Source organism: Pleurodeles waltl, chromosome 1_2 (assembly GCF_031143425.1).
Source record: "Pleurodeles waltl isolate 20211129_DDA chromosome 1_2, aPleWal1.hap1.20221129, whole genome shotgun sequence".
NCBI classification, from domain to species: domain Eukaryota; kingdom Metazoa; phylum Chordata; class Amphibia; order Caudata; family Salamandridae; genus Pleurodeles; species Pleurodeles waltl.
In genome coordinates, this window is record NC_090437.1 from 1205871455 (window position 1) to 1205888162 (window position 16708).

The window sequence follows — 16708 nt, forward strand, 5'->3', positions numbered from 1 at the left end:
CACGGGAGGGGGGCCTTACTCCCAGTCATATTACAATGTTCCCACTGGGCTGACCGGCAGGATCATCATATTACGAAGTTCACGCTTGACAGTCCAGCAGAAACAGTGTTATGGTTTTGGTCTTGGCTTCATTAAGGGAGCCAAGGCCAACACCGTAGCACAACAGCACCCTGAGAATGCATACGGTCTGTGAAGAAGACAGTGCGCATTCGAAGGGTGCCGGGGGGGTACCCTACACTGCCCACGGAATAGAAGTGGGCAGTGCATGGGCCCCATGCGGCCCACAGCACTTCCTTTCTGCCAGCCTGTTCATGGCACTTAAACTGCCATAAAAAGGCTGGCGGAGAGGGAACTCATGACCAACACGGCTAAACTCTGCACCGCCATGGCTGACCATGAGTCCGACCGCCATCAGCCCGTCGGGAACCGTGTTCCTGGAGGAGATGGCAAACTGACCGACAGGGTCGTAATGTGGCGGTTGGACCACCTGGAGTGCGGTGGTGCAACAGCGAGCTTGACGGTCTCAAGACTGGCAACCTTGTACTGAGGCTCTGCCCCTTTCCACCATTCCCAAATACCCTGAGAGCTGATCCTGCAATTTGTTCTGGCAAACAGTTTCCAGGGTTCCAGCCACGCCTAAACAAATCAAAGAGTTCTGGACCAGCTCACCACCTTGGAAATCAAGGCCAATGTCCTTACAGAAATCCTCCAGCTGGGTTGAACATCCACTGAACCCCTATTACCTTTTAATGAGACCCTTATGAATACTTCATTGTTGCATGGCCCAAGCCTTGTTCTGGGCCTCCTTCGTCAACCACCAGATTGTATGTGGCCACCACCCAGCTCTTGGCAACACTGCTTTTTATCTCAGAACCCCTCTCCTGAAAACTTGGTGGCGCAGGTGTCTGCAATTAAGACTAACCCCCAACACGTTCCCTACTACTTCCCCAGATCAGGAGTCAAAATGGGTGGAGATGTTCAGCAAAAATGTTTTCTGGGCCCCACCATCTTACCGGTATAATCACTGAATGCCATTTGCCTTTCCGGCAGTATTCCCATGCTTTTTGGACATTAATGGCTCAAATCCTTCCTGGGGTCCTTGAAGATCCTCGACCTGCCATCACCCAGGCCATAAAGGACTGCTGCTGGATGACCAGGTTCACAGTTTGTGGCTTAGATACCACCAATTCCATCAGGTGGGCCTGGCACCAGTGTAGCCATTCACTTGTATGGTTGGCTGCAGTCCACTGGTTTTTCAGGCAAGTGTCTAGTCATCCTTCATGGACATGTCATTCTACAGGACTTGCTTTTTTAAGGACAAAGCAGACTTTGCTCTCAAGCAGTTCAAGGAGAGCAGGGCCACAGCATGCTCCCTGGGCTGTTTTGTGGCAGTAAGTGCAAGCCCTTTTGACAAAGGGGCTATAGAGAGAGTGCCCACCATAGAAGTATGACGTAGTTGTTATTCCCACTAGCTTCTGGTGCCTGAGAAGGATGGAGACCTTCGACAATTTTAGACCTGCACCCTCTCAATGCATTCTTCTGGAAGGAGAAATTCAAAAAGATCACACTGGCTCAGTTCTTGTCTGCTCTCAACCCTGGAAGATAGCTTTCGACCTGCAGAACACCCATTTCCATATACCCCTTCTGTAGACCCAGTGGTGCTGCCAGCATTTGTGGTAGTACAGGGGTACTTGAAATCCCCCTTTGGTCTCACCTATGCTCTGCCCTTTGGGTGTTCACAACAGTGATGGCGCTGGCGGCAGTACAACTTATAGTGGTAGTGGGTGATCAGGATTGAGCACGCCAGTATTCTGATACTTCAACATCTGGGTATTGAAGGCGGGCTCGCCCCACTAAGTCATTAACCACCTCAAAACTAAGGTGAACCTCCTGTCCTCCATGTGGTTCATTATCAATGGGCTTAAGTCACAACTGACTCCTCAGACGCTCCCTTTTACCTGAGCCATTTTGGAAATGGTTCAGTTTTGTGCCTTTCCTCTGGGAGAGAGTCCAAGAGCTTCAGGCTATGATCCCTATCTTTGGGCTTTGTCCTGGGATTTCTGAGATCTACTTGGCAGCCCCGGGACTGTTTACCTCCTGCTGGTCAAACTCACCAGGTGGCATATAAAGGCTCTCAGTGGGCCCAACATTAAGGAGACCTCTCTGACCATATTCAGAGTTCAGAAGAGGTTACAAAAGATCTGCAATGGTGGTTACTGGACAGTATTTGGGTCTGCGGCAGACCCCTCGACCTTCCCCACTCAAAGTGGACAGTGATAACTAATGCATCATTTTTCAGTTGAGGTGGCGATCAGCAGCCATATGAGGGAGTTGGAGATCAGCAGTTTCTGGTCTCTGGTGAAATCCCGGCTCTCTATCAACCTTCCTGAGCTGAGGGTCATTCGCTTGGCGTTGAAAGTCTTTCTGGTGTCCATCAAGGGAAGAATGGTACAGGTTCTCACAGATGTGAGGAAATGGGGTGTATTACATGGCGTGGTTGTGTGACTTCCCCATGTAATACACTAACCCTTTTAGGATCAGTTGGGTTTCGTTTCTTAAACCTTAGCACAACCCTGGGCAGTCTAACTCTAAGCAGCCCAGACTACACAAAGGAACAAGGAAAAACATTTAAACACCACTAAAATAGTTGATGAAGAACTAGACACTAGAAATCAGACACCAATTTATGAAAATAGATTAGATTACATTTTTAGATAAATATCCACCAGAGGGATTCGGAGATGCAGACTTTACAAGGTATAATAAATCAACACTTAACTGTTAACAAGCATTGGCAAATTAAACTAATTTGTCACTCAAAGTTTTTTTTTTTTTTTTTTTTAAAGAAAAACTTGGGTATCACCCGCAGTTACTTAGTTATCTTAGGCAGCCAACTTCAGCAGGGAGTCAGTCAGGGTGACCAGCAAGGTCAGAAAGTTATCTCAATGGGAAAAGCAGTCTCCAGTCAATGTTCCAGCTTCAGTGGCTCCTTGTCATCAACTTCTCTAGAGTGTTCCTGGTGCAAGGGACAAAGGATGCTGAAGATGCTTGGGGGGGGGGGGGGGGGTCCTGGGGCTACTACTGGTTATACAGGCAGAGTGAGGCGATCCTGGCCTCAAAGGTTGCTGTCCCTTCAAAGTCCTCTCAAGCTTGGCAGAAGTCCAGTCGCCACTGGGTTACCAGTTGCCAAGGTAGAGCAGTTTAATTGGTTACCTTCTTTTGGGAGCGACATGCCTTCTGAGTGACCAGGCTGCACTCCCACAGCTCGCCCGGAGTCCAGACTACTCTAGGGCAAATTCTGAGTTTTAAGGCCATGGTCCCTTGGGCTGCACAAAGAAAGTGAGCAGCAATTTATGAATCTGGGCTACCAATTTACCCCAGCAGGCTTCTTCAGCAGTGGTGGCCCTGTGCTGCAAACAGGAGGTTAGTCAACTGACCCTTAGAGCCTCTTGCTTTGGCTAGGTTTAAGAGCTGACTTCTCCACGAGCAAGACACAGCAATCACAGTGCCTTTTCCCTTGCTAATCACCAGGTTCAGCATGTGCAGTCCAAGCTGGTGCAGCTGGGCACTCCTTCAGTCCTCTTTTCCGGTCTAACAATATCAGAGTTCTGGGTGCCCTTTTTATGCCCAGATAAAGCTCTCAGTGTAAGTTGAGGTCACTAGCCAATGGGCTACCAGGTTCTCTTCCTCCTGATAACCACTTTCTGCAAAGTGTGGCATATGGCTGTCCCACAATTCTCTATTTTGCTCACTTCCAACATGACAACCGTTCTTTTGGCATGTATAACTCCCTAGCCCAACCCAAAGGTGTGGCTACCAAGGGGGCTATATTCCCCTGAAAACCCAGTTTCACAACTGTCTTACCTTCTCGGTCTCTAATGCCAACCTGTCTTCCTAAAAGCGAGAGAAGCCCCTCTCCCAAGTGTTTGCCATTTGTCCTTAAAAGGTGAATTTCCCTTTGAAGCTCCCTTTTTGGACTAACACTGGAGTGGCTTCCTGCCAGGGAGAGGTAACATCTCTCCTCTATGCAGGCTTCTATTGTGTCCTTTTCTGTGAGTGGTTTATACTTCTCCCCTGAAAAGGAAAAAAGCTGTCACACGACCCCGTGTGAGCTGTGGACTCTGCAACAAAAGTCTTTATTTTCGACATAGAAATGAAGTCAGGCATAATGAGTTAAAGGCTCCAAAAATCATAAAAATTAATCTAGAACTGCAGGTCGAGTAACATGAATAATCTACTCGACTTAATTGTAATGTACTTGACCTGTAAACAGTTCTCAAGTTGAGTGACCCTAGGCAAATATTTTATTCAGCAGTCTCGCCTTTTTCTTCATTCTCGCATATGAGTGCACCTTCAAATATGTGAGTTCAGCATTTCTGCTGTACAAAAAACCTTGTTAGATTAAATAGACTAAATGTTTGCTTAATAAAAATTCTAGCCCACATATAGGGTACACATGATACATTACTTATCTTAGTTTACTAATAGCAAAGCCATCATGGCTGGAGTGTTTCTAAGTAGGTTTTTTTTAAACACTCACTTAAAAAAAAAAATAACAGATTACTAGCCTGATATGGCAGCACACCGTCATTTACAGATAGTAAATTTCCCAAAAAATGTCCAAAAACATCCACTAAATTGCAGCTTTACTGATAAAACTATATAGTGTACTAACAAGCTGTGTAAACTGGGTTTCAGAAAACTATTATTTGCACATCACCAGGTTAAGTGTTCTGATTTGTTTGCATCCTGTTAAAATATTTTTTTCATCACACAGAAGTACAAAAAAAAATATAGGCTTTCACAACTACGGACATATATTTTATAATGTCTGTACAGTTGACTTAAACCACATTTAAATAAGCGACAACTGCAGCCTTTCAATTCACACTTTTTACAGCAGGTCAGACAGTTCACCTAACAAAATCCTGGCAGAAGGAAAAAAGACAAACTGATTTCTAACCTAAAACAAGATTTAAAGGCGAACAGAACACATGTTCTTTGTCAACTCGCCAGAAAGGGCTATTAGTTCCTAAAAATAGCTTGACCAGATAAAATGTGACTCGCCATAGTGAGTAGATTTTTGGAGGCCCAAATTGGGCTACTCTCCTTTTCCACAGTAAAAACAAGTGTTTTTTTTTTTATTGTTGGAACACGAAAAAACACAGGTTCAACTTTGTAATATACAGCACCCTTGACTAGGGTTTGCAAAGCTCATTTTAATATATTGTGTACTTTCAATGTGTCTTTTTTACTGTTCCTATGGATGCGTATGACTGAAAAATAATTAAAAGGACAGACCTGTTTTCCACTATTCCCCGAGAAAAGGGGCTAGAGTGTCATGCCTTCTGGGTTGTCACAATTACTTGTCACTCTAAGGTTAGAGGGCAAGTATGGCACAGTGAGCTAGTCAGGCATTTTGGTATGACAGTACCGATTTGTCAGAAGAGGCACAGCCCCTGCATTCTGACATTCTGTTGCCCAAGGCACAGTTCTGCACAAGAAGACTCCCTGCGACAAAAATAGATTGAGTTAGCATGTGAAGACCTGCCCTTCAAGTTTGCCGTGGCAAAATAGGAGCCACGTTGTACCTCTCTCACACCCAGAGTGGCACAAGTGCTGCAGTCTCTGGGGTGGCTCTCTAATTTATAATCCCGGGACACCATATACTAGGGACTTAAAAAGTAAATTAGCCCATGCCAGTAGGGTAGAAGCCAATCAAACATACATACTTTAAGGTCAGGACACAGGCACTGATGTCTGTTTAGCAAGCCTCAGTGCATTCTGCATCAAACATCATCATTCCAAAACTTTGGGTGAAGATACAAAAAATAATTCCCTTAGAAGTCTCCTGAAGGTCCAATGCCACCATCCAGTTTCCAGAGTCCAGGACAGACAGTGTGGACAAATGTGGTAATCCTTTGTCAGCCATCATGATTGTGGTAGAAGGTGCACTGGAGTGCAAAGAAATGGTACGGCTGAGCACCGAAGGACAACTTGGAGGACCCACTTGTTTTAGGTGATGGCTTGCCACCATTGGTGGAAATATTGGATCCCATGCCCGTTAGGGTGGCTGTATGGTGACAAAGACACACTAAAGCCGCTTTGTGGCTGCTGGAGGTGCAAGGGGACGAATTACACGTAGGGCCTTCTGCCCTAAACACAGAGAACCGTGGGCTGGGCCAATTAAGGGGTGAAAGACCCGATCGGCTCAAGGAGAGTGACGTTGTGGAAAAACCTCTACTGTAGCCTTGAAGAGGACAAAACTGCTAGTGACAACTGTAGGGGCAAAAAAGTGCAAGAAACATTTTGTGTCTATGTTTTTTTAAATGGCCAAAGCTGATCCTGCTTTTTTGCCTAAGAAATAAAAGCCATCCATTAAGGATGCGTAAACATTCACAGAGAAGCTCATAGACCTTTCATCCAGGTGTGGCGCCGAAGGGCCACACTAATGACTACTGCTGAATAGTTAGTTGAATCCAATCCAGATCGAGTGATGAATTTCGCTACATCAGGACTGTTCTGAATAGCCTGTGTAAGGGATGCCCAAAGGTCTCCCGAATCCCAATGGGCATGAGAATAGTAGCATGGAAGACAGCAGGCATTCACAGATATGAGGCCAGGCTGGTTGATGGAAAAATCTATTTCCCGAACTGCATAATTGTCTATAGATTTGCAATCAGGGGAGTAATTTTGCTGTTGGATGCCTGTACCAACAGACTCTGCTACTGAGTGAGAAAGGCTGGGGTGCTTAATGTAGTCCTGGCCCCTTGTTATACCGCTATAAAAAAATGATTTCCCACAGATTTTCATTTTTGATTTGTGTTTTTGTATCATTAGAGAAGTAATTTAGCTTGGGTAGACAATGCTAATCTGGGACGATTTTTTCTGGCTGACATTTCTAAAAAATGGTGGATGTGTTGCAGTGATGATGTAATATTTCAGGAACCTTGAGACCTATATACTTTATTCTGGTGTAAAAACATAGGTTTTGGTGGTAAAATAGTCTAATAGAGACAGAAAATAACTCCTCAGAGCAACCCTTTCGCCATTTGTCAAAGCGGCGGTTCTATACTAATGTGTTTTAGCCATCATGTTGGTATTTTATTTTAATGTTTTTGTTTCAGGTTTTTCGGCGACAAACTCGTAAACAAGAGCAAAGCAAGAGATAGCAGAGCTCTTTACCTCCTGACAGTGTTAACCACAAATTCTGAGGACTCCTTCAAGAAAGAAAAAAAGTGTCATACACCAAACTAATTTGAAACCGCTGCCAGACAGAAGAGAGTTTGTGATGCTGCAGAAATACGTCAAGACGAAGTTCACAAATGACTGAAAGTGATGTGTGAAAAGGATCAAATATTTTATCATTGAAACAACAAGTGCTACAAGCCATATACAATGGAAAGAAGCCTGGAAAAAAAGTAATAAAAAAATAGCAGAAACTTGAGAATCACAACAAGAATCTGAGTCTTCTGAGAAAGTGACGACAACCAAACCAAATGCCAATCCACTTCGAACATTGATGGCTACCCCTTGTTCACCTCCAACAGCTGATCAGAAAGCAGAAGATCTTCAATGTGTTATCTGTGGTTTAGCCAAAACAAGAGCCAAAGGACAAAAGAACAAAGTACAGTGAATATGAGTCTCAAAGGACAAATATGTTTTCATCTGCAGCTAGGTTTCTTCCGAGATGTAGTTTTCAGCTGAGTAGCTGATCTAAACAGCGAGGTGAGTATTTATAGCTGATCTGTAAGCCCACCTAAACTGCATGCACGCATACATTAGAAAATATGAATGTACAATGAGCTCCCACAAGCAACGTAACCACCAGCCTTCAGTTAAGTTTGCACTCTCTGAAAAAGCAAAGTATGTTTTTAAAGCCCCTCCTTGAGTGCTGGCTATGGGTTCACATTCAATGAGATCAGAGAAATAATAATCAAACATTGATGAAACTGGATTGAGCCATATTAATGAAGTTAAGATTTTTCTGGTGAGAATGTACCATGATAGGATTTATTTTTCTCAGTCTCACAAAAAGAATGAGACACGTAAGATGTTCTCAACTGATTTGACTGTTGAAGTTCTTGCTGCCAAAATAAGATCACATGAAGCAGTAAAATCAGCATAAACCATTTTAAGAAATGCCCTGCAGGATTTCGATTTTGGACTTCGTGCCAAATTTGGTGATGCCCCAGAGTTCCTCAAATCATGGGAGTTAACATTTTTTACATCATTGTTTAATATCAGCAAAGCAAAACTGTTACAAACTAAAGTTCTTGAGTTTGGAACAGAACCAGGCAGCATTGTTGATGGCTTTAAAGATAAGCGAAGCAGTGGAAGACACTCCCATGAAGCGACAGGCTTATGCTGTGCAAATGTACTGTCTTTTCCAAATCATGTTTTATGAATTACATCATGGTAAAAAGAAAACTCTGCGACCCATGATGACTGCCCACGCAATTTACGACACGTGCAAAAGTAGAGAGTTTATCACTTCAATTAACAGGACTGGTGTATCAAGAAGTTATAATGAATTAGTATGGAGAAGGAACTTGTTAGCAGCTCATGCTGTAAAATCTTGTGACTCCAACAGCACACCACTTCCTAGTCACTTTACAAGGAAAGGATTTACAATTGCTGCTCTTGATAATTTTCAAGTCCGCTCTTTTTTTCCTGAAACATCCAATGTACATGTTACTACCATGGTGCTTTTTCAAGACTAACAATGAAATAACTGCAGGAAAACAAGCGGAGTCAGCTGTAGGCATAAAGAAAGTTGCAAACTTATAACTTAACTGTCTTGCTAATGTGTGCGCAATCACTACAAGCCATCAACATGTCCCTGAAAGTTTCAAAGTAGCTGAGGACATGGATCTTTTTCTACCTGATGCTGCAGTCCGCAAAGCTGATTTAATTGAATTTATCACATCGCTTATTTGGTGCCAACTGAAGGCTGAAGAAAAGTCAGTTCCTCCATGAGCTGGAATTCATGCTCTGATCTCCCAGAATACTGTCCTACTGTAGAAGGTTGGGTTTTTACCAGTAATACCTTTTCCAATTTCACAAACTGCACAACAGTATACACAGCTCTAAAAAAAAAAAGAAATCCAAAATGTGCATGCTCAGCTTGAAGACCAGCCTATCTTGCCAATTATGTGAGATGAAGGTGTTTTCCGTATTGTAGCAGACATTTTTATGGGCAATCCAGTAGAATTTGATGACCTTTATCTAATGATGTGCGTTTTCCACATGACAAAAGTTGTGTTGCAGTGTGCACAAATGTCTCGGTGGATGTGGCACAGACTATGCACTTATTGAGGCTGAAATCTTTGGAAGCAAAACTGCCCAGTCAGTATTGAGTGGAACTCATTATGTTAACTCGTTACAAGTATGCTCGTATCCAAGGCTATCGAACATTACGATGGAACATTTTCTGGAACAAGAATGACAGTTCTGCATATCTTATATCAGAAGTGAACAAGGCATAGGTTGCACTTCATTCAAAAGACAATGCAAAGCCAGGGAATGTTCAATACACAGTTCAAAAATCAGAAACCCAGTTTGAAGAGTGTTGAAGAGCGTGAAGAAAAACCATAACTTTGCAAATGTAGGGGAAATGTTTTACACATGATAGTTCTAGTGAAAAACTTGGTACACGCTCATCATGAGGTGATTGGGAGCTGCAAGGCTGTGGAGTCACTGATTACTGTGTTTCGTAAATTCGTTTCATGAACTACCTGAGCTATGGTTCCTGGTATTTGGAAAGAGTGAAGATGCTAGAGGTGGAAAAACCATACCTCTACAGAAAGTTCACTTAAAGACTTTTTGTAGTGAACGAGACAGAGAAGAAAGGTTCAATGCTGTGGCTCCAGATATGAAACTGGAACAGACGTTCCAGAGATCACAGAAAAGCTCCAATGGGACTCTTATTCAGACACGTAAAAGTGAATATGCGCCTCAATGGCAGTTAGTTTACCACAAAGTCCTTTCTATTTGTAATGTTTTCAGAGTTGACAATTTCAGAATTAATGGACCATTGTGAAACTGTTCAACACAAACTTGTGGGAAAGAGAGCGGTATGCTTTAATAAACATGTTGACAGCCTTCTTTATTTCACGCAGCAGCAAGGAAACCTCTTTGAAATGACTAAGCCTGTGCGACTACACAACTTTGTGACCAAACAATGTGGATAATGACAAAGACACATCATCTGCTAGACGTCCTGGAACATGAATCGAAACTATATGCAGAACTGAAGGAGAAGTTTGTATTGAAAGAGAAAAAGCTGTTTGACAATCACACCTTAATTGACATAGTAAGAGTTTGGTCCAACCAGCCACTACAAAACCGGTTACAAAAAAAAATCAACTTTCACAAGCACAGAGAAATGGATGTAGCAAAAGAAAGGGGTGAATTTATCAAGTAAATTCTGTTGTATGATCTTCCAACACACATTATTTTATGGAGATGCTGCAACCAAACCAGTGAAACACAAACTGATACAAGAGCTTTAAAAATAAACTTTCACCTGAAGAATTTATATTCCAGAAGATGTCCTCATTGAAAACTGCTGTTGTTGTGGAATATATGTCATAATTACAAATGCTCACGATTTCATCCATGCAAAGCTTCGGAGAGGTTGTTCAGACTGTTCTACAGACATCAAAGTAGGTATGCAACGTGCAAGAACTGCAGATTGACTGACCGTTATCGTGAACTGCCAAAGAACGAGAGAATCAGACAAATATCTACAAGTGGAACAATTGACCTTTCCTTCATCAAAAATCCAACACCATCACCTGTGCAACTTGATAAATTCTGGTCATCAACATCAAACGAGATGTTAACTCGCTGAAACACTGCTGATACTTCAGTGCACATTGAATTTACAATTATTTAAAGAGGAATTTCAATGAGGAGTTGGTGCCTGAAGAGACATTTAAAAGGTACGGATCATATTGTTCAAGGACAGCAAATTGGAGGAAGCTGATCGTGTTGTGTCACTTGCTGGGTGGGCTGTTTGAAATAGTTCCGATCAAGTCATTGTTCTGTCAAATGACACAGATATTATTGTGCTACTTAGATTTGTTGCAATGTTCACAAGTCAAGGCTTATCTGAGTTATGGATACATTATGGGGTGATGACACTGAGCAAAACTGGAACAAAGCTTGGAGTTTTAACGGCTGAAACTTTTAAGTTTCTAAAGGAATTTGCTGAGACAGAAGAAGAATGTGACTTTAAAGATGTGGAAAAATACCTTGAGCGTGTTTGGAAAACGAGTTCAGACTGACACATTTGACAATTGTTAGACCTGACAGCCTAAGGGTGGTATACCCACCCCAACGTTTTGCCTGTCTCCCTCCATTTTGACCAGTGCTAAAATTCATGATTTTCTCACCTAAACATGGTAACATTGGACCCTAACCAACTGGCATACCTAATTTACTTATACGTCCCTAGTGAAGTGCACTAGAGATGCTCAGGGCTTGTAAATTAAACACTACTAATGGGCCTGCAGCACTGGTTGTGCCACCCACATAGGTAGCTCCTTACTAGTGTCTCAGGCCTGCCACTGCCAGGCCTGTGTGCAGTTTCCGACACCACATCAGCTCCCCTGCAACTGAACAGAACTGACACCTCACCTCCCCGGTCGCCGTAACGAATAGACGCCGCACCGGCTCCAGCGAAAACTCACCTCCTCCACTCTGTGCAATGCCTTTGTTTCATCGTTTTCCAAGGTACTTTGCCTGGGGGTCCGTGCAACTCTGATCAGTGCCAGTGGCGTCACACTGTTGGGAATGACTCAGTCAATGGCGTCGTAAAAGCCCCAGTTGGAGCTTTTGCATTTAAGCGTTTTAGTGGGATTTAATAATTAAAAGTTCTTATCTAGGCATGTACACATTGGATTCTTGACACTTGGACTTACTTTATTTAGATAAAGATGATCTACTTTTCTAAACTGGTATGGAGTACTTTTGTGTTTTCACTGTGTTAATGTATGAGTTATTGCACAAACACTTTACCCATTGGCTTCTAAGTTAAGCTTGCCTGTTCTGTGCCAAGCTACCAGAGGGTGATCACAGGATAATTTGGATTGTGTTGTGACTTACCCGGACTAGAATAGTGGTCCCTACTTGGGTCGGGGGCATACCAAGAGATCAGTCTGCTAAATGACTTTACACCAACATCATTCTGTGCATGGCCACAATAAAAGAGTGTTCTACTTGATGAGAAGTTATGTCTATGTTTTGGATCATGCAAATGTAGAGAAAGATGCATGTTAATTTGGTTGGAAAACACCAGAGATAAGTACAGTAAGTGACCCCCCCCCCCCCCCCGAAACCAGGAATAAGGTAGTTAACCCACCGAGTTGTCCCATAGGCTAACAGAGTAGTGGTTGGAGTCTGTGGAATTGAGGACCCTTCCCAGTAGACCCCGAGAAAACCAGCAGGCAAGAGGATGGATGGAGAGTGTCCCTTCCTCAGGACACCCAGAAGACAGGACCAGCAAGCACTACCAAGTGCAAATAGGAGTTGCAGAAGAAATTGGAAGGTTTTAGGAATCAGCAAGGTCCAGGAGAGACTACCCTGAGGGGGGAGTCACAGCTGGTCCTCAGCACACAGGAAGGCCAACAGAAGTCCGTTCCAGAGGCCAGTAGCAGATGTCTTGCAGAGTTCCTTGAAGAATCTTGCTTGACGAATCTGAGGACCCACATGCGAGGGAGCCCTTAACTAATCCTAAAAAGGGGGCTGGTGGCTCTCTGCTGTGACCCTCCTATCAGAGGGGGGCAGGGACGCCATGTAACTGGCCTATCCAGTCAGATGCTCCCAGGTGCATCTGCACATCTTATTTCTAAGAAGGGCAGACCAAGTGCCACCAGGAGGAGCTCAATAGGGGGGTGGGTCACTCACCTGTCCTTTGTGTAGTTTCACGCCAGAGCAGGAACCAAGAGTTCCTGAACTGCTGCAAACCAGATTATTCAAGGAGGGCACCAAATGTGCCCTTCAAAGCAGTCTGATGGGGCTCAGAGGCCACTCCACACCAGTTCTTACACACCTAATACAAAGGGAGAGGTGCTCACACCTCTCTTGCAGGAAATCCTTTGTTCTGCTTCTCTGGCCTGAGTCTGGCTCAACAGCAGGCGGGCAGAACAGTGCCTGGTGTCCACAGCAGCACGGGCTGGCAGCTAGACCCCGTAAGGCTGCACAGGCAGGATTGGGGGAATCCCCTATGGAATCCCCAGAGTACATGGTATCATGCAACTAACACTGATACCAAACATGCCTAGGTTTGGAGTAGAAATTATGTAGTCGGGCAACTTGTGTTGACCAGTGCCCACTACATACCTTAAGATGGCTTACCAGCACTTAGACAGTCCAGGAATTTGCCTGGAGTCTGTAACGGGTGCCCTGCTCATGCAGGGGTACCCTCACACCTAGAGACATGCTCCCTTGCCCTTGGGCTGAAGGGCCTATCAGAGGAGTGACTTATAATGTTTAAGTGCAGTGGTTAGGTTTCGCAGTGAAGGCGTGCATGCACCCTTACACACAGGCTGCAATGGCAGGCCTGTAGCGCAGCTTGCATGGACTCCCACAGGTGGCATAATACATGCTGTAGCCCATGGGGGACCCCTGGTGTACCAATGTCCTGGGTATCCAAATACCATATACTAGAGACTTACATGGGTGCACCAGTATTCCAATTGTGGGAGTGAAAGGTTACCAACAACTAAATTTAGGGGAGAGCGCACAGTCACTGGGGTCCTGGTTAGCAGGATCCCAGAGAAGTACAGTCCAAACACACTGACATCAGACAAAGTGGGGGTAACTATGCCAGAAAGATGGCATTTTCATACAGTAAAGTCTAGGCCCCATCACATGGCAAGGGCAAAGTACGGGAATTTAAAAAATTGCTCAAAGGCTGTGTGCTGGGTCGGAGCAAGGTGCAATCTCAGTCGAGGACATGGTGGATTCTGCTTAGAGTCAGACAGCACAATAGGCTACACCTCCTCTTGCAGTGTTGAAGCAAAAGAAACTGGTGTAGGGAATGGTACTGGAACTGAACCCTTCATCTGAGCTAGTGATGAACCTGATGTTGACTTTTAGGGGTGCAAATAGAATGAGATGGAACCGTCGGAGGGAGTCCGACTGGATGCAATTACGGATCCCTGGATCCGAAGGAACGCCAGAGGGGGAAAGAAAAGTGCCAAATAAGCAAGCCATGTCCTGTCTGAAGGCCTATACTTGCAGTGATTAAGGACCTGGAAATTTAGGGTGTGCCAGGATCAAACTTTGAATCTGTTCTGATGGTGCTTGGTAGAGAGACCGGAGTCATACACCCTTTTCTGGAGTTAGAGTGTTAAGGGATTGGTCCCTCTATTAATTCATGTGCTTCTCAGGACTTATTCTAAGACATCAACAGCAACAAAATCTGCCACCAGCACTACTTCAGAAGCATGCACAGGATATTCCTTTTGACTTTAGTCAATAACGGCATGGAGTTTTCTTGTGTTTGGTCTCACTGTCCCAAATGGTCTTCGGGATCATTTGGGTGCAGTCGTTACAGGCCTTGAAGTGCTATCCCAGGCATCACAGACTTTGTGAAGGTTCACCAAAGACATCTGTCTGCAACAGTCCATACACAGTTTAAACCCTGTTTTTGGGGTGACATTTTCTCTTGCAGACTGGATAATTTTGGAAAAAAGTCTTGGTCAAAAGATCAAGGAGAAGGTCCGGATCTGTGTCAGATGTGGAAAGAAAGAAATTGATGTCAGTAGGCACGGGCGGTGCTTATATTCTACACAACGGACTTGTGCCAGAAGTGATGAGCGGAGCTGCACCACACCACCTACTGGCACACTGGAGAACTGCTTTAAGATTTTTGGATCTAGTCTGACATCTGAGGAATATTCACATGCTGAAGAATCTGCAGTCCGAAGTATCCATCACAAATTAAAAATTTGTGGCCACATCTTAAGTGCAGGTACCTTGTATGCTCTCACATTGTTTTTAGTACTTTTTATAATGTTTTAGCAATGTATTCAGAATTTTGTCTTTAAACAAACCTGTAATTTCCCAATTTCACCCAGATAATGTCTTGGAAGTGAAGTTTCTTTCCTGCTTTACAATCATTGCAGTACCAACTCCCATCTGGCATTTCAATGTTCAAACAATCTGGATGAAACGCAGCAGGACAAGACTCGCAGCAAAGAAGGTTACCACCTGCATAAAACAAATAAAAACATATTTTTTCCAGGTATGCTACAGGTGCATTAAAACATCCAGTAAACCTACCACTATTTCTACATTGGAAAGGTGATCATAAACAGTTTGTAAACTCCACAAATACAAGTTTAAATGCATTTGTACCCTGAAATTACAACTGACACCTTTAGCAAAACAATTATTCACCAGGAACAGTGTGCAAGTAGCTCAATTAACAATTAAAAAGCCTACTTTCCTGACGCATGGATATAGTTTTGCACACACACATACATACATATAAGGGTTATCATTTAAAAGAAGCTCACCCCTGAAGAAGCAAGATTTTGCCAGAACACACACTGTGCATACTTATCAGTCTTGTAAGGCGGCAGGCTCCAAAAATATTTGAAATTTGTTTCTCACACACTTAATACTGTATACATACAAATAAGCTGAATCAGCTAAATATACACTAATTGAAAAAAAGCAAAGGTTACAGGGAAGTTATAGTTCGCTTTAGGTTTTACACACACAAAACCATAGAAATTCAACAGTTATCGCAGACTAACTTACACCATCTGACTTGCACCCCCTGGAATGCACAGTTTTCTCACTGTTTTTATTGTAAATGTTGCAGTGATACTATCAATATCATAATAGAAGATGTCATGACTGATGTGATATATGGTGTAATTGGCAGTGCATTGCGACGGCACAAGTTAAAGTTAAATTAGGGCATGAGCTATAGTTTGAGATAAATATAACTGCTGCATTTCTATGGTTTTGTGTGTGCAAAATCTCAACCTATCGTCTCTGTAACCTTTGGCTTTTCAGTATTTTTTTTTTTTTTAAACGTAAAGTAATATTTAATTACTATATGTTAATCCATCCACTGCCGCACACCACCTTCGGTCATGCTTGATGGGGGTTTGGCTGCAGGGCCTGGGTTTTGTGGGTGTGTGAGTGGCTGTAGGAACTGCACTGTGTATGTGGGTGTGAGTATGTCAGAGGATGCGAGTGGGTCTGCGAGTGGCTGTGTGGATCGGTTAGTGGGAGAGGTTGTATGGAAGTGACTGGTGTGTGGGTCTGTGACAGGGTGTATGGGTGTGTAGTGGCTGTTTGAGCAGCTGTATGGTTGGGCAAGTGGTTTTGTGGGTCTGAACAGTTGTGTTGGTTTGTGACTGGGTGCGTAACAGTGCACGACTAGGTGTATGAGTGGCTGTTGGTCTGAGTGGGTGTGCAAGTGGTTTTGTGGGTGTCTGAGTCGGTGCATCAGTGGCTGTATGGGTGTGTGGTTTTGTGGGTGTGTGAGTGGATGTGTGTGTGTGTGTAAATGGGTGTAAGTGCCTGTGTGGATCTGTAAGTGGGAGTGGCTTTGTAAGTCGGTGGGTGAGTGGCTGTAAGGCAGTGAGAAGATGTGTCAGGTGTGAGTGGGTGTGTGGGTTATGGGAATGATAGGGTCTGTGATGGGGTGCGATAGGTGTGTGTGGCTGTGTCGTTCAGT

General features: G+C 43.8%; 1 protein-coding gene across 1 annotated transcript in view; it reads right to left on the reverse strand.

Moving 5' to 3' along the window:
* The window catches only part of NSD2 (nuclear receptor binding SET domain protein 2), a 504567-nt gene that overhangs the window by 151258 nt on the left and 336601 nt on the right, over positions 1 to 16708 (reverse strand). Inside the window, exon 15 of the mRNA XM_069203845.1 lies at positions 15066 to 15222. Coding sequence (XP_069059946.1) covers positions 15066 to 15222 — 157 coding nt within the window. The remainder of the gene's footprint in view (positions 1 to 15065; positions 15223 to 16708) is intronic.